This window comes from Tympanuchus pallidicinctus, unplaced genomic scaffold, assembly GCF_026119805.1.
Source record: "Tympanuchus pallidicinctus isolate F22 unplaced genomic scaffold, pur_lepc_1.0 scaffold31, whole genome shotgun sequence".
Lineage (NCBI taxonomy): Eukaryota > Metazoa > Chordata > Aves > Galliformes > Phasianidae > Tympanuchus > Tympanuchus pallidicinctus.
The window spans coordinates 14,424,549-14,446,319 of NW_026294749.1; the positions used below are offsets into that span (position 1 = coordinate 14,424,549).

A 21,771-nucleotide genomic window follows, 5' to 3' on the forward strand; every position below is an offset into this window, starting at 1 on the left:
AATCTGCCACAATACAAAATATACATAAAAGTATTTAAGAGCATCCAGAGGAATGCTACAAAGATGGTGAAGGTTCTAGAGGGGAATGAAGACATTTGAGGAGTGGCTGAAATCCCTTGTTTGTTCAACTAGAGAAGAGAAGGCTGAGGTGAGACCTCATCATGACCTACAGCTCCTCAGGAGGGGGAGGCAGACACTGACCTCCTCTCTCTGATGAATAGCAATAGAATGACATTGAAACTGCAACAGAGGAGGTTCACGTTGGATATCAGAAAAGGCTCTTCACTGAGTGGATGGTCAGGCAGCAAAACAGCCTCCCCAGGGAAGTGGGTCATGGCACTGAGTTTGCCGGAGTTTAAGAAGCATCTGGACAATGCTCTCAGACATATGATCTGATATTGGGGTAGTCCTGTGTGAGTTAGACTTATTGATCCTTACAGGTCCCTTCCCAATCAGGATATTCTATGATTATATAAAGAGTCAGGAGAATCCAGAAAACTAAAAGCCTCAGTATTGGGGAAGGTCATAGAGCAAATTGTCTTGAGCGCAATCACACAGCATGAGTGGGACAACTGGGGTGTCAGGCCTAACCAGCAGGGGGTTCATGAAAGGCAGGTCATGCTTGACCAATCTGATCGCCTTCAATGACCAGGTGACTTGCCTGGTGGATGAAGGCAATGTTGTGGACAAAGTCTTTAATAACACCATTGTTACTATCTCCCACAGCATTCTCCTGGAGAAGCTGGCAGCTCATGGCATAGATAAATATACTCTTATCTGGATAAAAAACTGCTGGGATTGCTGGGCCCAAAAAGAGATAGTGAATGGAGTTAAATCCAGCTGGTGACTAGTCACAAGTGGTGATGTCCAGGGATAGGTATAGCCAGTCTTGTTTAATGTCTTTATTGATCATCTGGATGAGGGGATTGAGTGCACCATCACTAAATTTGAAGTTGACATGAAGTTAGGAGGAGGTGTTGATCTGCTTGAGGGTAGGAAGGCTCTACAGAGCGATCTGGATAAGTTAGATGGATGGGCAGAGGCCAGTTGTATGAGGTTGACTAGGATCAAGCTCTGGGTCTTGCACTTTGGTCAAACAATCCCATGCAACACTACTGTCTTAGGCAAAGTGTCTGAAAAGCTGTGTGGCAGAAAAGGATTCATAGTGGACATGAGCCAGCAGTGTGCAGAGGTGGCAAAGGATGCCAACAGCATCCTGGCTTGTACGAGAAGTAGCAAGGTCAGCAGCACTAAGAGGCTGAACCTCAATGAGGCTGAACCTCAAGTACTGTGTTTAGTTTTAGACCCCTTGCTACAAGACATTGAGGTCCTGGAGAGTGTCCAAAGGATGAGAAACAAAATGGATGAAGGATCTGGAACAAAAGTCTTATGAGGTGCAGATGAGAGAACTGGGATTGTTTACTCTGGAGAGCTCAGGATAGACATTATTGCTCTTTACATCTACCTCAAAGGAAATTGTAGAGGTGGAAGTTGGTCTCCCAGGTAACTTAGTTACCAGCTTCAGAAGGCTAGCACCTCTGTGCTGTACTGCAAAAAGTCAGACACTGGAGCTTTGTAGAAGAAATTATTTAATAACTCATCTTAAATAACATGATAATGTCAACATGTGAATAATTTACATTTGTGGCACAGAATATCCTGTTGTTTTGCTATATGTCCTGATATATGTGGAAAACAGAAACAAATACTGTCCCATCATGAGCTTCAGCATATAATCAAGGTTTAGACTTTCTTTTTTAAGAAACAGCTTGACATTGAAACAGAGGTGCCAAAGCAACATGATAAATAAACAAAACAAGTTTTAAATTAGTTCCAAAGCACGTTCCCTACTGAAAGCTATTTTTTAAAATTCCGTTTTACATCTATAAATACACAGTACAAAAATGCAAGTTTACAAACCATTTTTTTCCCAATAGACTTATGTCATTTGAAGTTTTAAGTAGCATCATTTCTGCAACATAACATACATATATTTAAGGGCAATAATACTAACTATTTACATATAGTTATGAAGTGTTTAAGAATATAAATTAGTAAGAATGCAGACAAAAACACACTCAAAATAAATAACCCAACAGCTTTACATATGAGAGCATTTCTGATATTATACAAACATAACATACAAGGCTGCAGGACTTGATCTTGCAGTTACTTGTATCTGTCAGTTTTGCATCTAAGTAATGCCAGTACAGTAAAAAAGCCATTTTATGGGGCTGCCCGTGAGCCTGCAACTACCTTCCTGGAATGTCTCCTGCCTGAACTTGGTTCCTGATAAGTTCAAGCTCCAAAGAGAACCTGTTGTAAATGAATGTAACTGGTACTATTCTTCTGATCTGAGGTACTGTTGGCAATCAGAGTCTCCTTTCACTTCTGGGGATCCAGGAATTTTTATTCCATTTTTTGGATAGACACACCAGCACCCAGCCGACTCTCCATCCAGTGAAGTTTCACACTAGGATTATTAAGAAAGTTAATCAAAACCCAGAATAAGCAATTGTCAGCAAAAAATTCACTACAGGATACTGCAAACAGAGGTGTTGAACAGCACTAGAACTGAAAGCTCAAGAAGTGCAGCACATGGACCCATTTTGAATACAGTGACACCTCCCTGACAGAACCTCTAACCAACACACTTGGTTAGGAAGTCTTGATTTGAGCTTAGCTACTTCAACAGCAACTACACACTTCAAACAATACGCCCAGTCCTTGCTAAGTGGTAATATAAAATAGTCATATTTTCCAGTAAGATAAACTGACGGAAAGCAGGATACGTAAGGTAGAGAGGTGAAAGCAATGGCTTGATAGGCTGACTCTTCACACACAGAGGGAAATGGGATTCTTTCTTTAGCTGGGGAGTTGAACATGTTTCTGTGTTTGCCTGGTTAGATCCCAGGTGACAATGAGTCACACGGTGGGGTCACATTCTAAAACAATGTCTTGGTGACACAGATTTATGCAAACCTATGAAATTTTTGTGTATGGCCTATGGCTACAACAGTTTGATTTAAGCTTTAGTTAATTATACAGATTTCCATCAGTGCACTTTGTGGTGGCTTCTGTAGATATTATAATGGGTATAAGCATTATCAATAAAGTAATCTAATGGAAGTACAAATCAATATTTTTTTCAATGTAATCTCAAAGGGCTAATCTTGCTCCAGAGAGTTTTGTCACTGCAAGTGTTCTTTAATGTGAGAGCTGAGATCCTTCTGTCTCCATAGTGATTATTACATATGCACTTAACAATACATGCAGTATGATGGATATCATGGATTAGCATTGGCTGTGAATATGCTAACAAACTGGATGCATGGAGTTTGACTTGGCCTGAGAAGAGACAGGGTCAAAATGTTTTAGAAAGGCTTTGTGTACACCTGTTCTGTGAATAAAGGAGACTTCTGCCTCCATTTTTGTCTATGCTGAGCATGCACTCACTTTTAAGAGGACTACCATCTGTTCCCACTACTAAGTATCCTATTTTCACAACCGGTTTCCAGCAGCTGCAAACTTGTGAGCTTGGGAGCAGAGGGTAGTGAAAGAATTCTCAGTGCCAGATTAATTGCAATGCTGCTGTGAGCAGACAGGAAAAAAGTACATACCTGTTTGCTGTGGTAAAATCCATTCTTGTTACAGTTGGGTAAATAGAATTTGTAAATGTCCCCTCCACTTCTCTGCTGAGCCTTTGCCAATTTATACAGAGCTCTATTGAGCTCCTTTTGACAAGGTCCCTACAAGCAAACAAAAAGTGATCAATATAAAGCTAGCAAAAAGCTCTAAGTATTTATTAGTCATATAATCTGCAGCATATAACACTGATTTGCAAGTAGTTCCTACATGTTCCAATAGGAGTGTGGCCAGAAAACTCTAGCGTTGCACTTAGGCTTTTGTTTTTATTCTTTGAGGTATTTTCTGTCCTCAGAAACATGACAAAGTCCTTAAATTGCTACACAAGGAAACTTAACCTGCACTGAGTAAACATATTACTACTTTGAGAGTACAGTATCTCCTATTATGGGGAGCTGCAAGCTAGAAGGCTTGTGTACGTGAGGCTGGCCATGTTTTGTGGGTTGCCATGGTCCTGTGTTCTGTTGATGTACAGAGAATAGGTGCAAGACATATATAGACAGTGTGAGAACAAACATCTGAATGTTATCTTTTGTGTAACACATGGCTGTTACCAGATCAGAGTGCAGAGCACTGCAGTGACTCTGAGACTCAGACCCAAAGTCCCTCAGACTGGGACTGAAGATCTGTTTGCATCATTAACTACGTTCACTATTTTCTTGCTTCTTTTTTTTTTTCTTTTTCTTTTTCTTTTTCTTTTTCTTTTTCTTTTTCTTTTTCTTTTTCTTTTTCTTTTTCTTTTCCTTTTCCTTTTTCTTTTTCTTTTTCTTTTTCTTTTTCTTTTTCTTTTTCTTTTTCTTTTTCTTTTCTTTTTCTTTTTCTTTTTCTTTTTCTTTTTCTTTTTCTTTTTCTTCTTCTTTTATTTTAAGTCACTGCATTATGACTACTGCATTGACTGAACAGATATTTTTACTTGGGAGTGAAATAATTTCATCCTCTTCTTTTTCAATACCTCCCCTCACATAAACTGTTCTGTTCTAATCAGTGGGCTTTTCTGTTGCTCTGGGTCAGAAAGTAGAGGTTTAGGAGACAGAATTGTAGCCAATAGCCCTCAATATATAGTAGTGCAAACTAAATGAGTGCTTCTGCTCTGGATATGCAGAGGGATTTTTTAGTTTTTTGATTGTTCGTTTGTTTCCTTCCATTCTGTTTGTGAATATTACGAAAATGGGATTCTGTTGTGCATATATATAATTCAACGCCACACCGCATGGTTAAGCACGCTGCCTGGGACTGCGCTAAATGTGGTTCTCTGGTGCCATCAAGTGCCCACTGCTCACTGCTGCTTTACAGTATTGAAGATAGAAGTGTACTTTAATTGCTGAGCTTTCTGTCTTTTCGCGTGCACCTATTTGCTGGTGAACAGAAATATGTTTTGTTTTGTATTGGTGTTTCATCAATATTTGTACATAATTACTCCTTTTTATTTCACCGATCAATAGACAAACCACAAAAGCCTTTTATTTTTCTAACTAAAACAAGAAAGAAGTCTAAGATTGTAGCATGGGTTTCCAGAAATTAAGGAACCATGCAATCATCAGAGCAAGATTCAGCCTCTGCAAGGACTCTGTATAGAACATATCTGATGCCCACCTATTTTTACAGTTACTACAATTCTGCATGTTTCTCAAGCATCTTAGGAAAGCATTTCTAGAGAAGTCTGTTTGCTAGCTACCCAAAATAACAGCCGCTTGATGTTGGGGCTAGAACTGCTATTAGAGTTCCATGCACACTTTCATTTTATAGTCAGAATCAGTAGCATCTACTGAAATGGTCTCTGAAAGGCTTGCAAAAAAACCCACTCACCTGTTCTTTCCATTTCTTGAGTTCAAATGTTCTCTTTGCTTTCATGTTTTCATATACAGTGATGAAATTCCAAGGGTTGGATTTGTCCTGGCTTATGGGAAACATCAACTGATAGCTCAGCATCTGATCCTGTGTCATTTCAGAGCTTTCTAAAGGTATATCCTCAGGCTCGGTGGAATCTGGAAAGGAATTTTATTAAGGTGAATATCTACAGTGACCTTTAACACTTATTTCTCCAAAGGAAAAAGGTTAAAAAAGAAAAGACAGAGGAAGACCTCACGCACTCTCACCCCCCCCCCCCCCCCCCTCCCCAAAATCCCCAGAAAAAATGTAATACCTCCAACAGATCCACTTCAGCTGGAGAAGAAATAACTTACATTAAACCTTTTGTTGTAAAGTCACATTCTGGCATGGAGAAATGCTTCCAAACTTAAAGAGGGTAGATGTAGGTTGGATATAAGGAAAAGGCTTTTAGAGTAGGGTGTTGAGGCACTGGAATAGGTTGCCCAGAGATGTGGTGGAAGTCCTGTCCCTGGAGACATTCAAGGTGAGGCTGGACCAGGCCCTGAGCAACCTGATCTAGTTGTGGATGTCCCTGTTCATTGTAGGGGAATTGGACTAGGTGACCCATAAATGGGTCCAATTTAATCCTTCCAATCTAAGGATTCTGTGGTTTTATGATTTGGAATCACTCCACTCCTAAAGATTGAACTGCAGACACTCTGTCAGAAATGAAAAATCTTTCTTGACCACAGCAGGTTGTAGCTGCTTTGCTAGATGCAGAGAGTCTTGAGAGAACTTTTTTTTCTTTTTTTTTTCTTTTTTTTTTTCTTTTTCTTTTTTTTTTTTTTTTCTTTTTTTTTTTTAAATCAGTATGTGTTTCAGTTTTTACTTAGGAGGTGATTTGGTCCAGACTTGAATTCATGGTATCCTGTAGTTTGTTCTGCAGCTTGCCTCACATTTAACAATGGGTAGCAATTCACAGGAGTTGGCAGATGCACACCTTGGCCTGCAGTGAATTGAATAGTCAGGGAATGGAAGAAACTGTTTGTATTTGCCTGAGCATGGCCCCTATGCCTGTACCTAAGTTAGAGACTGTGAAATCTCTGCTCTTTTGCTAAAAGCAAAAGAAGCTTTTAGCAATTGCAAGAACTCATAATGTTTGACGTGTATAAACTTATTGTATCAGGGCAATTAATCATACAGAGACCAAAAATAACCCCTCCTTTTTTTCCCCCCTTTTGATGCTGCTCAGGGGAAAAAAAAAAAGAAGATTAATCTATAATAATAAAGAATGAGATTGTTATATCTTCCTAAGTGATGGAATCTTAAGCACTCACTTTACTACGGTATAATCTCAGTTTACTTCCACTAATGGTAAATACTATTTTGATTCAACCATGACTGCTTTTCATATGTTACTGTGTTTCACATAACTGTGTTTCATATGTTCATATGAGTTACCTTACCATCACTACATGAACACAGCTGCAGAGAAGGCAAAAAATGATAATAAATAGTAATGTAATGAAATAACACTGAGGAAGTTCTTAGTCAGCATTTAAAGTAAGATGCTTGATATGTCTTTAAGCTCAAAGACAAATTAATAATGCACTATTTAAGATAAATTTTATTCTTAAAATGAATCCAAACACAAAATTTGCTTAGGTATTTTCATTCTCTCTCAAGACTTTTGGAGGTGTCCATTGATAAAGTCGTGAAAACATTTGACCTACTCTAGTTACTGTTTTATTACAACAGGAAAACAGCCTACAGTTCCACAAACCTTACTGTGAATAGTCTGCATCTTGCCATTGCTTCAGTGGTTTTCACTTGCCACCTGGGGCATAAAAGCCTTCTCTGAACATCTCCTGGATCTGCAACAGGATGCTTCACCTCACACCCATCTGAGCACATTCTCCTTGAAAATGCCATCTGCATTTCCTATGTTTCAAACGCGTGCATAACTTTGTCCATCCTCCCAACCTCCCGTTTCCCTGTTCCCGCAGCAGACCCGTCAGTTCCCAGCCCACCCGCACGGAGCGCGGTCGCGATCGGTCCCTACCTGCCGGCTCAGCTGAGCGCGTCCCTCCAGCTTCGCTGGCTGGCAGACACTTTCCTTGGCCCTGGATGAGAGCAGAGAGCGGCCGGGTCACCCCCGACGGGATGCGGCAGCGGAGACCGTGGCGACAGCGAGTCGTGTAGACCCCGCACGACTGGCCCGGCCCGAGGGCGCAGGTCTGGCAACAGCCGCAGCCGGGCTGCCGAGCCGTCTCCGGGCAGCCGGGCTCGACGGGCGGGCAGAGGGCCAGCTTCTCCTGCGTGCACGGCGCACAGTGCAGGGGCTGCGGGGATGCGGCGGCTACGAGGCGAGGGCCCAGCAGCGCCGGCAGCAGCAGGGGCGGCAGCCAGCAGCGGCTCAGCAGGGACCGCAGGCAGTTCATGTCGCTGCTGAGGGACCGCACTTTAGTGGCGTGGGGAGCTGGAGGCAGGGTGCATACGTACATCCTGCTAGCCCGAGCCATTTATGCAGCCATTTGTCTGGCTATTAATCTTTAACCTCGAGTTAACTATTATCTGAACTAGAGAAACGTCATTTCACTGAAGGTTCAAGTTCCTGACCGCTATTCTCCTCCCCTTTCACTTTCCTCCTTTAATTATTTTTCTTCCAGACGTGCAGGATTGCCTTTATTCCCTAACTCCATCTCTCTTCCCTACCGTAGTTATCAGGGAAAAAAAGCTGCGGAGGGGAAACGGGCAGAGAGTAACAAATGAGTGGGTGCATCCCTTTCCTCTTTGCCCGTCAGAAATGCCTCCCGTTTTAGGCATAGGGGGGTCTCCCACCTCTGGATTCACTTTTGCTGCTGCTGCTGGCATGGGAGAAATATCAATCTGCATAATAGGCACTTGACAGAAACCAGTGTTTGTCCAAAAACCCAGAGACAAACGAGGTAGCTCTGCTTTTCTGACTGTCATGTTAGCCTCTTCATCTACTCGTATTTCACCTTAAAACAATCTTTCTCTTTTTTCCTTTGCATACAGAAGTTATCACTATAATGAAAGCAAAAGCATTCAGCCTTCACTGTACTGAGCAGATAAATCTTAGTATTTGCAGCATGTATTGAGCTTGAAACATCAAATTCCACTGTCAAGTTACCTAAAGTAGCATGATTTTTGGTTGTGTGAGGGTTTTGGTTTTTGGTGGTTTTTTTTTTTCTTTTTTTTTTTTTTTCTGTTGTTTTTTATTATTTTCTTCTTCTGTGTGTGCGTGTGTGAAGATGTGTCGTTAGTGTGAAAGTGAAGCAGAATTGTAGTGTTGTTTCGTGTTTTATTATTCACTTTAGTTTCTATATTATTGAAGCCAGAGTTTTCATTTATAATTTAGTATTTACTGCATTTTTAACTCCCTAACATCTTAATTCAGTTCTTGCATTATTCATATTGGTTACAGACTTTCATGACTTAGAGACTTTTTCGCTTTACTACTGCATCTTCTATTGGTTTTCTTTTTAAAATTTTCAGGCACTCAATGGAAAGTTAAAAAAAAAAGAAATCACCATACACAAAAGGTAGCAGCTCTCAAAACTCACTTGCATTTTTAAGCATACTGAACAAAACATTTTAAAAGAATTCTTTGGATTTCACATGTCTGTGAGTGAGAGTAGGCTCTGTCTGAAAACCCAGTGCATGACAACTTGTGCAGAAAAATTCAGCAATTAGGCTTTCCAAGCTCTAATGATTATTTTCCCTTTTTCAATTTTTTTTTTTTTCATGTATATCTGTAATGGAAAATGATGATTCTTCTATCAGTGTGTGAGGTGAAAATATATATAAAGATATATTTTCTCCCTCCTTCAAAGAGAAAAAAAAAATAGTCAAAGTCCCTTGCACTAAGGACCATATATATATGTGTGTGAAATGTAGAACCATCTGAAAAATACAGAGACCCGAATATCTCACATGCATCTGTAAATGCATATGCATGCATTTGCTCACTTGTCTACAAGGGATGCTCCGAAAGTAATGCTTCCTATTTCATTATATTGACCCACGACATCAGAAGTGGATGTTGGTGGTATGGCAGTAGAGGCTGAATCTTCCACTGATTTTCTGTTAAATTTTGTTTCTATGCAACATAAGGAAGCAGAGAGGCAGTCTGACAAAATAGTGTCTGACATGGAAGCGCATATGAAGCAAAGGTATATAATTGAATTGTTCTTTGCAGAAAAAAAGTGAAACCCATTGACATTCACTGACTTTACTGAGACCAAACAGTGAATATTCACACAATGAGGCAGAGAGGGGCTCATTTCAGCAGTGCTGATGGTGCCAGTGCCAATAGATCACCATAGCTGGTGTGCAGGCTCTTGTTTATCATTGGTGAAAATGCACAGCTAATAGTGGTGACTATGTTATCAAGTAGTGTTATTTTATTCTTTATATCTACTGTAGTTTCTTTGGAGCAATCTGCTTATACATGTCTCTGCTCTTTTGAAAGTCTTCATTGAAACAGAATGCAGGATCAGACTTTTACTGACTGCCTTACGTAGGCTTACTTCCAATAAAATGACTGCTCCAGAGTGACTGCCTTCCTTGCATTTTTCCTTCCTTTGCTTTTAAAAAGAAAACATGAACTGAGAAGAAATTGCTCCTAGTGATACATATAAAGCACATTCTTTAAAACTTTTGTTGTTGCTGTAGTTGTTGTTTTAAACACATTACCACATCACCATCATTTTTCCTTCACTGGATAAAGAGAGGAGCATAGTACTTCAGTCCTTGTCTGAAGTACAGGACTATATCACAAAATTTTCACTAGTTTGAATGGCAATTCTTCTTTGGAAGGTACAGTTGCAGTTTTGGTCTTTGTCATATTTCTCACAGAATCAATTGGATTAGAAGGGACCTTTAAGATCACGTGGTTCCAACCCCCACTATAGGCACGGACACCTCCCTCTAGATCAGCTTGCTCAAAACCCCATCCAGCCTGGCCTTTAAATGCTTCCAGGGAGGGGGCATCCACAGTCCCTCTGGGCAACCTGTCTCAGTGTCTCATCACCCTCCCAGTAAAGAATTTCTTCCTAGTATCTAGTCAAAACCTACCCTCTTTCAGTTTAAAGCCATTTCCCCTCCTCCTGTTGCTACCTGCCCTTATAAAAGGTTCCTACCCAGCTTTCCTGTGGGCCCTTCCAGGTACTGAAACGCTGCTATAAGGTCCCCCTGGAGCCTTCTCTTCTCTAAGCTGAAGAGCACAATCACTCTCAGCTTGTCATCTGAGGGCAGGTGCTCCAGCCCTCTGAGCATCTTCATGGCCTCCTCTGGACTTGCTCCAACAGCTCCATGTCCTCCTTGTGTTGGGGGCTCCAGAACTGGACGCACTACTCCAAGTGGGGTCTCACCAGAGCAGAGGAGAGGAGCAGAATCACCTCCCTCGACCTGTGGTCATGCTTCTTTGATGCAACCCAGGATATGATTGGACTTCTGGACTGCAAGCATACACCGCTGGCTGATATTGAGTCTTTCATCAACCAACACTTTCAAATCCTTCTCCTCAGAGCTGCTCTCAAGCTATTCTCTGCACAACCTGTGTCCGTGCTCGGGATGGCCCTGACCCAGATGCAGGACCTTGACTTGTCCTTGTTGGATTTGATGAGGTTGGCATGGACGTGTTTGACAGGTGGGCCCAGGTTTCTCTGGATGGTATCCCTTCCCTCTAGTGTGTCAACTGCACCACTCAGCTTGGTGTTGTCTGCAAACTTGCTGAGATTGCACTTGATCCCACTGTCCATGATGCCAACGAAGCTGTTAAATGGCACCTGTCATAGCACACATCCCTGAGGAACACCAGTCATCACCTGTCTCCACTTGGACATTGAGCCCAACTTCCCTCCAGGGCTTTATCCCATGTGACCCTGTCAAGCAGTTCCCTGAAGAGTTCAGTCTACTCTCTTGAAGTCCAGAGTACCAAGCTTTCTGTGCACCATCTTTGATGATCTAAGGGTCTTGACCTCCTCCATTTTGTGTCAGTGCAGTCAAGACTGCCCTTGAGCTTCACATTACTCAAAAGCCACTTTCAATGGTGAGCACAAGGTCCAGCATAGCACTTTTTCTTGTGTGTTCCTTTATCACCTGGAAGATGAAGTTATCACCCACACATTCCAGGAATCTCTACAATTTCTGGTGCCCTACTATGTTGTCCGTCCAACAGATAACAGGGTGGTTGAAGTTCCCCATGAGTACCATGTTTTGCAAATGTGAAGCTTCTCCTATCTGTTTATAGAGGGCCTCATCCACTGGGTCTTCCTGATCAGGCAGTCTGTAGCAGATTCCCATTACAATGACTTCTTCCTCTGCCTTCCCTTTCTCTTTAACCCTAGCCCATAAACTCTGTCAGCTCCTCTTCTATCTCCAAGTGTAGTTCCAAAGACTCCAGCTGGATGTTGATGTAGAGCACAACACCCTCTCCCTTCTACCCCTGCCTGTTTTTCTTAAAGCATTTATACTCATCTATTTCTACATTCCAGTCATGAGAGCCATCCCACCACATCTCAGTGATACCAGTGACATCGTAGCACTTTGGGCACACACCTGCCTGCAACTCTTCCTGCTTGTTCTCCATGCATCAGTATATCAATGTATTTGTATCATGTATCAGGCATTTGAGTTGGGCTCCCATTGAGGCTGATTCACCAACTGGAGTTCCCTTATTCTGTACTTTAGGTGCTGTCTTACTGGCCGGTGATCCAACTCAGAAGCTCCCTCAGAAGACCAGATTTCCCAAACAAGTTCCATGACATAAATAGCCAAAGCCCTGTTCATGATACCACTCCCTTAACCATGAATTCATTTTCTTAATTCTATCAGTCATTTTCCTCCCCACTCCCCTAACTGAGAGGATTGAGCACTGTCTGTGCTCCTTAGCCCTTCACTGCTGCTTCCAGTTCCTTGTAGTCCCTCTTGACATTCTCCAGGTTGCTAACAGCTGTGCCGCTGGTGCCTACATGAAACAGCAGCAGTGGGTAGTAAGTAGTCCATGAGATGTACAAGGTCTGGCAGCCTCTCTGTCACATCCTTGATGCAGGCTCCTGGCAAGCAGCAGACCTCTCTAGATAGCAGGTCAGGACAACAAATGGGTGCCCCTGTACCCCTCAGAAGATAATCACACATCACTATCACCTGGCACTTTTTCTTAGCTGCAGTAGCTGCTATGTAATGGGGAACAGTCTGACTGCCTCTCTCAGCTCTGATGACTTGCCTGTTAGAGTTTCTTGTTCCTTCTCAGTCTGCAGAACCACGAAGCAGTTCTGCAGAGGCACCTCTCAATTTGGGGCAGGCTTGTTCCTCCTGTTAGTCTTTCTTGTGGCAATATGCCGTTTCTCATTACTCTTGCCTTCCTCTCCAACTGGATGTGCCAATGGAGAAGTTTGGGGCTGCTTGGCCCTGGACTGTGGATTCAATGCAGACTGCATGTGAATCTGGCTGTCTTCTTCTAGCTCTGCCACCCCAATAGCATACAGCTTTTTGACTGTCTCCTGCAGCTCATCCACCTGTTGCAGGAGGTCCTGCACCTGTGCACATCTTACATAGGCGAGTTTGCCTCTCACCTCTGCTCCTGGAGCAAGGTCCAGGCACTTTCCACAGATCACGATCTGCACAGTTGCTTCTCCCTTTAGCAGCTCTGAGTGGAGGCACTGATTGTGTCCAGGGTAGGTTGTGCACACTCCCCTGCCAGAGCTACAGCCTTAGCTTGGCATCACGTGCTCACCATTCTGCTTTGAGGGTTGGCTGGAGTGATGCTAGCTATAGGATCACTTCGCTTTCTTGGTATTTCTCTGGCAAAAGAAACCCCCCCAAGCCCCCTTGTACCTTGAGATCAGTTGCTGCAGATCTGGCTTGGCTGGCTCTGAAGCAGCTGCTCTTGACTCATTGAGTTGAGATTTTTCATTGTTGTGAGGCAGCTGGCAGTATCTGAACTGCCCAGGCAACTGCTAGCAGCCTTCTTGAAGAAAGATTTTCTTCAGCTTACCTTGTAATAAATAAACAAACAGAAAAACCTTACAGATTATAAAACATTTTGAGGGTGTTCATTTTGCTTCTTTTATGGTTGCAGGTCACTCTATATGGTGGCCTTGCCTTTCTTTTTTAACTTGCTATCCTCTCTACGATAAAAAAGGAAATCTAGGACTCCGTTTAAAACAAAGTTTGTAAAGTAGTCACATGAATCCTAAGCAAGGGTTTCTTTTCCATGAAGCATTTCCCAATTGTTTCTCAATAATTCTTAACCAGTGATTTCATTTCTCATGTTAAATAAACCTTGTGAGCTTTTTTTTCCTTACAATTGCATGAAATTTTTCATAGAAGATGAAGTTATATACAGATATATGCAAGAGATCTTTATCCTCTGATCACAAAAAATTCTATTGACTTGCCAAGTAAATTCCTGCTGGGACTGCTTCACTGGCATGTCAAAAATGCTTAAAAAAAAAAAAAAAAAAAAAAAAAAAAAAAAGTGGAATATCCCCATAATTTTCCTTTAAGTAAGAAAGAAACTGATCCCAACTTGTAAGGTTAATATTAAAAACTATTATGCAATATATGAACGTACACACATGCACATATGCATGGCATCTAGCATATGAAGACAAACAGCTGTGAAAGAAATGCAAAAAATCTACTGTCCCTGTCATTTGTCCCCTGCCAAATATGCTTTATGTCATCTCTATGGATTTTAGTACTTTTTAATTCATGTCACTTATAGTGCTTTGGTTACTGATGAACCCTGAAGATAAGGAGGTGCTCAAAATTTGTCTTGTACAGATATTCTGTAACTTTTGCAGAGTGACTTCTTGTATTTTTTTCTCAGCAATTAATTCTTTTAGAATATAGAAAATATTTAAGAAAAACCTCAATGAATTAGTGCAGAGAAGAAAAATGAGACTCTAGCTAGAAAAACATTTCTGTGTCAAATTATGGTTAATCAGGATCAAAAAAGAGAGAAGAAAAAAAGGAAAAATCATTCCCTTTAGTGCCTAATGCATTAAAGCATTTGGGCATCAAATAGAGCAAATAAAGTGTCTTGTTTCCAATGCTGTGTGTGCACAGACTGGTCAGATCACTATTTTCCAGAAGTCCTGATCTCTACTGGTAAGAAAGGTTACAGAGCAGTCTGTTAATCTTTGTGCCATGGTCTTGTTGCTCCCATCCAGGGATGGCTCAGAGGAGAGTTTTCCCTTCTAGAGGAATAGTCCAGACACAATGCCAAGCTGAAACCGCCCTGGGAAGTATGAATTTCTGTGTGGACTGTTAATATAAAAATTTGGTTTCACTCCAACTACTCCTGTCAACAGTGCTAAACCTTGGTAGGGATATCCCTAGTACCACCCATGGAAAAGAAGGTTTTTCAGTGCCTACCAGAGTAGGATGTATCTTAGCAGGAACTTCAAAATATTTAACTTATCCTGTTTAGCATTGCCTCCTGAAACATAAACCAGCATCAGCTGCTTAAACCTCTTTGCATGTTTCTGTTCACTACGTATCAGCCAGACAGATAGAAACTAAAGGTGCTGTTCTTTCATCTTTTTATCCTTTCTATAATTTTAATAAAAATAAGACTTAGTCATAAGATCTAAATCGTAGTAAGACCTGAGGTCCATTTTCTCTGAGTGTACTGTGATGTGGGAAAATGAAGCTTGTGGATGAACTTGCCTGAACTATTCTTGCTGCAAACAGCAGTCTGAAAGTCCCAGCAAGAGGGCAAGAGAGATGTTCCAGACACCAAAATGATAAACTGTCAGAAGAGGAGCATATTTCCTTGGATCATTTACAATTGGCTTCCACACTCAGACAGTTCACCCCTATACTGCTTGTTGACAAAAACAAACAAACAAACAAACAAAAACACAAAAGAAAGTAAAAAAAAACAACTTTGCTCAGCTGCTTTTGTCTCTGCTTTTTGTCCCAAGGTATTTCTGCTTTCAGAAATATCATTGTTATTCATCATTATTATTAATATTTTTGCTAAAGTCAGTAAGAATACCTTTCAGGTTTCAAGCTTCTATTGTTTTGTTAGAGCATGAGGGACAGGACTTCAGGACTTCACTCAGTTCTGCAGATAGCTCAAGGCTCGCACTTAACACCAAATCTAGGTAAGCTGCTGTGAGGATTCAGGGCTACCTCAGCTATTTAAACATTATTACCATCGAATAAATGTCTGATAGCTAGAAAGACTGAAAGACTTTGACGCCTCAGTGCAACCTTAATCTATGTGTATTTACAGTTTTGAGGGGATCAGCAGTGAAGTTTAGATAAGTTCATGCTGCCATAAGAACAAGGATGCACAGAGGTGGTAGCCTTTGTTTGGAATCCCTGAAGCATTCAGTGAGGGGACCAATACTTGCTGACCTCACAGAAAAGAAGGTTGGAGGAGGTTCAGAGAAGGATTCCAGCGACCACAGAGATGATCTGAAGGCTGGAGCACTTCTCCTATGAGGAAAGGTTGAGAGAGTTGGAATAGTTTCATTTCAAGAAGAGAGAGCATCAAGAAAACCTCATTGTGATCTTCCAATACATGAAAGGGGCTTAAAGGCAGGAAGGGTACTGATCTTTTATGCAGGTAGATAGTGATAGGATAAGAGGAAATATATTTAAACTGAAAGCGGGGTGCTTTAGGGTAGATGTTAGAAAGAAATTCTTCAGTTAGGGAGTGGTGAGGCACTGGAACAGGCTGCCCAGAGAAGTTGTGGATGCCCCATCCATACAGGCATTCAAAGCCAGGCTTGATAACCCTGTCCAAAGCAGGGGGTTGGAACTAGGTTATTTAAGATCCTTTCCAAACCAAGCCATTCTGTGATTCTAAGATGATCTTGCATATTTCTGCTGTCTATCTCCTTGGGGTTGGAAGCTAGCTTAGCTTTTTCCTCTTGCAGGGTCTTAAGACAAAGCTATTGGTCTGACTGTGGCACTGCATGATATTACTCATCAGTCTCTCTCTGATTTCTGAATACTATGCTGCTGGTGACTTCCTCACACCTCCTGGCCACCAAAAGCATTTCTGAGCTGGGCACACTTGCATGCATGACACACTCTGCTGTGCTCTGTTTGCCATTCTTATTTGCTGTGCTCCTGGTCCCTTGCACCCACCTAAAGTCTACTTCGCACGAACACTATAACAAAGAGCCAGTTTGATTCAGTTGCATGCTGTATGGGGTTCTCGTGACAGGAAAGCATACCTTGAAATCTTTTACCTAGGCATTTTCTAAACTTTTCACATCCAGTTCTTCTCCCAGTAAATTTGTTGGCAGTGCTGCCTGCACTTTTTTTTTCCCCGATATCTAAATCTATGTTGTGGTTTTCATACCAGAAAATTTGAGAATTCTGGTTCTAGGAATCTCTTTGTTCTAGGTTCTAGGTTCTCTTTGTTTTTCTATCTTAAGGGTATAAGGTATTTCTTTTCTTGTTGCTAGATTTTCCTCTGTAGGAGAAACTGTAAGTTTTGGAAGGTTTACAGTATCTGTCAGTGGAAGATTACCACCACAAGAGACAAATCTGCAATGAGATGAGGAGGTGAAAGTATAAGGCAGTCAGAAGAGGACATGGAGAGCTAGGAAAGGACAAAAGGATGAAATGGAGGACAACAGAGATTATTCAAAATGCAGCAATGTTAAGAAGCAGCAAGGAAAGATCCTTCTTTCTTCATCTCTTCGCATCCTTCCATCCCTCCTTCCTTCTTTCCTTCTTTCTTTCTTTCCTTCTTTCTTTCATCCTAGGAGTAACAAAGGACGTTTAAACTCATTCCTCTTTTCATTTTTAAAAAATAAATATGAATTTAAAGAAAACTAATAACATTCCTTAGATGCAAGAGAGTGAGCCACTGAACTATGATGAAAATTTAACCCTCTTTTTTAATAAATGCTTAGACAAAGTAGAACAGCTTTGAAAGGTGACACTTAAAAGCTGTGACTGCAAAGTAAGCCTAGAGATGGCGATTACTGGCTTGTGACCTCAGGCTCTTTGATTTCAAAGTTCTGTTTCAAGGGAGAAGGGGATTTGAAATGTTTTGTCATACTTCCTAGAGTTTTACCTTGAGCCCTGCTGAAGCTAAAGGCAGATGGTTATATGTACTCCCTGGCTGATGTCTTCTACAAATCTCCTTTGTATTATTTCAGGGTGGACAAGTATGATTGGTGTAGCTTAAGTGTTGTGAGATCACATGCATGAGTAATGCCAGAATGAATGATAGCAACCAGGAGCTGATGCCAGGTTCTGCAGGGTTAGCAAACCTGTTAGGACTGGCTGCAGTAAAATAATAATGAAACAATGAAATTGTTGAAATTAGGCACCCAGCGTGGCAGTATGACAACTGAGCAGCAGACCTGAGGTTTTCTAGGGGGAAGACTGCATCTTAGGTGGCTCCAGCATCTGGGCCTAGGTCTACTCTTTGATAACATTTTCAAATGATAGGCAGTAGCTTCAGCTGGTCCAGCTCTTCTAAGATTCTGCTTTCAGTCAAAACTTTGTTGTTGTTTTTTTTTTCCTCTACTGAATCTGAAATGTTTTAAGAGGCACTGCAGACTGCAATGGCAGACAGAGATGAGGAAGTCTGTAGACTTGTGTCCTATAGATACTATGGAGTACAGATCAGCGACACCGCTGTAATATTATTACTCAGTTTTTACTATAGGAAATAGGTATGTTGTGATTTGGAGAAAAAAGTTTTCCTGTTTCCCACTGTTACTCATTATCCTAAGATTGTTCAGCTAGGATCAGCAAAGATTTACTCAGTTACCAGTTACATGTAAGTTTGAAATATGTTAAATATGCATGCAAAACATTTTCTTTCTTCAACCTGTTTTGCTACAGCAGCATGCCAGCTGGGTAGAGCACTCCCAGTTCTGTCAACAGGAGCATTACTGTTGCTTCAGGGGGAACAAGGCTGAACTCATAAATCCAGGGTGAAAATATTTTTTGTATCTTCCCTGTGTTCTTGGTAGTGTTTTTGTTCTTCTCCATCCAACTGCCTGCTTAGTCATTATCAGCAGGTAGATTGTGCAATATCCATTCAGAAATAAGTGTACTAAAATCAATTCCCTAGGTCAAGGTCACAGCTTAGTTCCTAAAGGAAAAACACTGATCTAAAGGAGTACTCTCAGGGGGAAGGCTGTTCTAAATTTGCAAACATGCTCAGTGTTACTTTTGAAAGCCACAACAAGAGCTGAAGAACATAACACAACTCTGACTCATTTCCATTCATGCAAAAAAGGTCAGGTTTTTAATACCATAATATTTTTTCAAAACACAGTATCTGGAAGGTTATCTTCTCATTAATTAGGTGCCTGTAGTCTTAAATCTTTTCCAGTCTCATTATCTACTGCTAACAAAAGGCCTATTTTAAAGTGATATTAGACTCTGCAGCTCCCAGTAAGGGTTTCTGTATACTGGGCTGATATTGCAATATAAACATGCATAAAGGAACTTTGCACCTAGTACAGTTCTCTACATAAGTAGTAATTCATCATTGTTGCTACTGGTGGATGAGCATTAAATCAGATTAAAACAGCACACTACTAGAGTCTCTCAAAGTAAATTCATGTATCACAGTAGAAAACGAACCCAACTATCATTATATTACTTGGGAGTCTGCTGGAGAAACAAGTGAAAATGCAAGCCTTTTAAAGAACAGAAATGTTAGTTTTTATTCTTTTTTCCTCCAGTACACACATGTGCCGCACAATAATAGCAATTATACGTAGATCCAGTTCCCTTAACATTTTGGCATTCTCTGGGGACATCATTCAAAGGCGGATAACATGTAGTTTATTACTAAATAGACCTGATTGAAATCCCTTAGTATTCTTACCTGTAATTAACAGTAATACTGTTGCTGTAGATAATGAGTCAAAAGTATTTCAGCAACACCATGAAATATGAATTAATTCTACACACATTTTACCATGAAAAGCTATCAGCAATATTGCGATTTTTCAAAATCGATGAGGATTGGAATTATTCTGAGATAAATGCTATAAATTCATGTGATTCTTTTTAAGCATTCTGCAGAGAGGAAATAGTAGCAGTTTCCAACATCTTGAAACTCCCCAGTTTTATATGCCTGTCTGATACAGCTGCAGGACTTGTGAAGACCCAGTCAAAATCAATTCTATGCTACCATTCCAGGCAATTAGTTTGCCTCCACTGAGGAAAGTCTCCAGGATTTTACTGCTACCAACTAGTTTCATGAGCTTGGCAGGGAGTAGACTTGCTCCCAAGAAAACATTCCCAGCATTTACCATGTCCTGAATCTTAGGAAGCTTTGTGTTGCCCTTGAATAAGACTTTTTAGCATCTGTATTCCCTGGATCCTACTTGTATTTCAGCTAACCTGAAAAAAGGACTGAGCAAGACTTTCTTACCAATTGCATGCACCCTTATCCTGATCAGGACTGAGTCTTATTTCAGACAGCCTTCAGTGACTTCCATCATGGATAGGTCAACCTAAGACCAAGGCACTGCGGAGGCATGACAGCTGAGACTGAGTTTTGGCAGAAGACTGACATAAAGTATCAGAGAAGCCTTTGAAGATGGGAAAGGAATACAGCAATGAAAAAAAAAATCAGGCATAAAAGACTGTTTTATAAGGAAGGCACCACTAGAGGCCAGATTGAAGATGACATTAAATGGAGGCATTTGAAGACATGAAAACAGGTTCAGGAAGGAGGCAAGAGTGACTCTGAAATGTAATTAGTAGAATGAGAAGCAGCAGCAACATCAAAATTTTCTGAGACCAGGGCAAGAAGCCTGAGAAAAGAATAAGTGCAGCTGGCTGTCTGGGATGGTACAAATAAACAAGAGAGAGATCTGGGTCACTTGGATTAAGTGTTGGGTAATGTGGCCAGACTAATCTATGCTTGTCCTACGGGTAGAGGAGGGTTTTATTCTAGCTTTGCACTTGTCTGATCTTAGTTCAGCCCCCTGCACAAATCACAGAAGCTGATAAAGTCCCTGATGAACATAAACCCAAAGGAAATAGAAGCACATCTTCAACCATGCTATTTCTTTTCCCGTCAAGAGCAGCTTGAGATCTACATTCAGAGAGAGTTTCAGTTACCCAAGGAGCCTGTGGTGCCAAGACAATCTGCATAAATCTAACACACAAGTAAGTGCCAGAACATTAAACATCAAACCAAGTGAGTATGCTTTGACTAGCAATCTGAGAGTCAGTATCACCCCTCCACCTGGCTACCACAGAAAGTAGCATCTGAGGACCATGCTGCTCCCTTGAGCAACACTGGAGAGTTTAAGGTCAGGAATTACTAGTAAAAAACGTGTCCTAACTTTGCTTAAGTCTTAAAGGAAACCATACAACTCTGCTCTTGTATTTTTGTGCATAACATAGCTGCAATTGGTTGGCAGAGACCATCGTTCTACTTGTCTATAGTTTAGGACAGGAGACAAGTTTCAGTGAGTGTAAAGGAATAGCAATGGTTTCTCTTGCCTCTGTCTATAGCTTGCAACTCAATTTGAACAGGATCTCTCCCTTTTGGACCAGTTCAGTAAGGGGAAAAACAGATTGCTGGCTTCAAAACTAGTAGAGTCAGATAAGCATCTGTACTACAACCACATCAGAACAGGCGTGAGTGGTAAATCTGTTGTGGGTCCCTGTCACTGACACCCTACTGATAACTTAGAAGTGACCTGCCTAAAGCTTACGTTACATGCAGTAGCAGGAACTAACACAAATATTATACTTTCGGGATTACTTTGACAAGTGCTTCACAGGCAGCTGCTTTAAGATAAAACATCAATCTACTCCAGCATCTTTAGAAAGGGACCAAAGAAAAAAAGAAATGAGCATACTTTCAAAACATACTTGAGATAGTTACTGCTTCACTTGGCAACTGTGCAGCATGCTTAGAATACAGGCCAGAGCAAACTTGGAACCAAGTCTTCAAATCAGATAGCAATCTCTAAAGATTTGACTCCCAACTGGTGCCTCTCACTATTTCCTCATCTCCCCAGCTAATAAACATTTCTGATTGCATGTTTTTATTACTCTCTAGATGAGGAGATTCTCCACTGACAAACCAGGATTACATTCATGTGGCCACTAGGACTTTGTCACTTCAAGAACATCAACAGCACTAGAAGATTTGAATGCTATACAAACAATTGTGATAAGTGGCAGCTGTGGCAGGATGAAGAATGATTTTTACTTAGCTCTCTCCGTTCCTTTATTCCAGGCATTTAGCTATTGCAGATTAGTGTTGTCTTCCACATAGAAGCAGTAGCTGACATCTCTTAGACTTAATAGGAAGTCCAACAGGCA

The 21,771-nt window shown here is 41.1% G+C and overlaps 1 protein-coding gene across 2 annotated transcripts; it reads right to left on the minus strand.

Moving 5' to 3' along the window:
* Positions 1 to 1,571: 1,571 nt before the first annotated feature.
* On the minus strand, positions 1,572 to 7,990 carry IGFBP1 (insulin like growth factor binding protein 1). Of its 2 annotated transcripts, XM_052697704.1 has the most exons (4): positions 7,517 to 7,990; positions 5,452 to 5,630; positions 3,621 to 3,749; positions 1,572 to 2,473 (listed from the first exon to the last, which is right to left on the minus strand). In XM_052697704.1, exons 1-4 carry the CDS (start codon positions 7,974 to 7,976, stop codon positions 2,342 to 2,344), a joined length of 900 nt encoding a protein of 299 aa, XP_052553664.1. In that variant the 5' UTR covers positions 7,977 to 7,990; the 3' UTR covers positions 1,572 to 2,341. The 2 variants fall into 2 exon arrangements, with proteins under 2 accessions (XP_052553664.1, XP_052553663.1); XM_052697703.1 differs by having other exon boundaries at positions 2,369 to 3,749.
* Between the last annotated feature and the right edge of the window lie 13,781 nt (positions 7,991 to 21,771).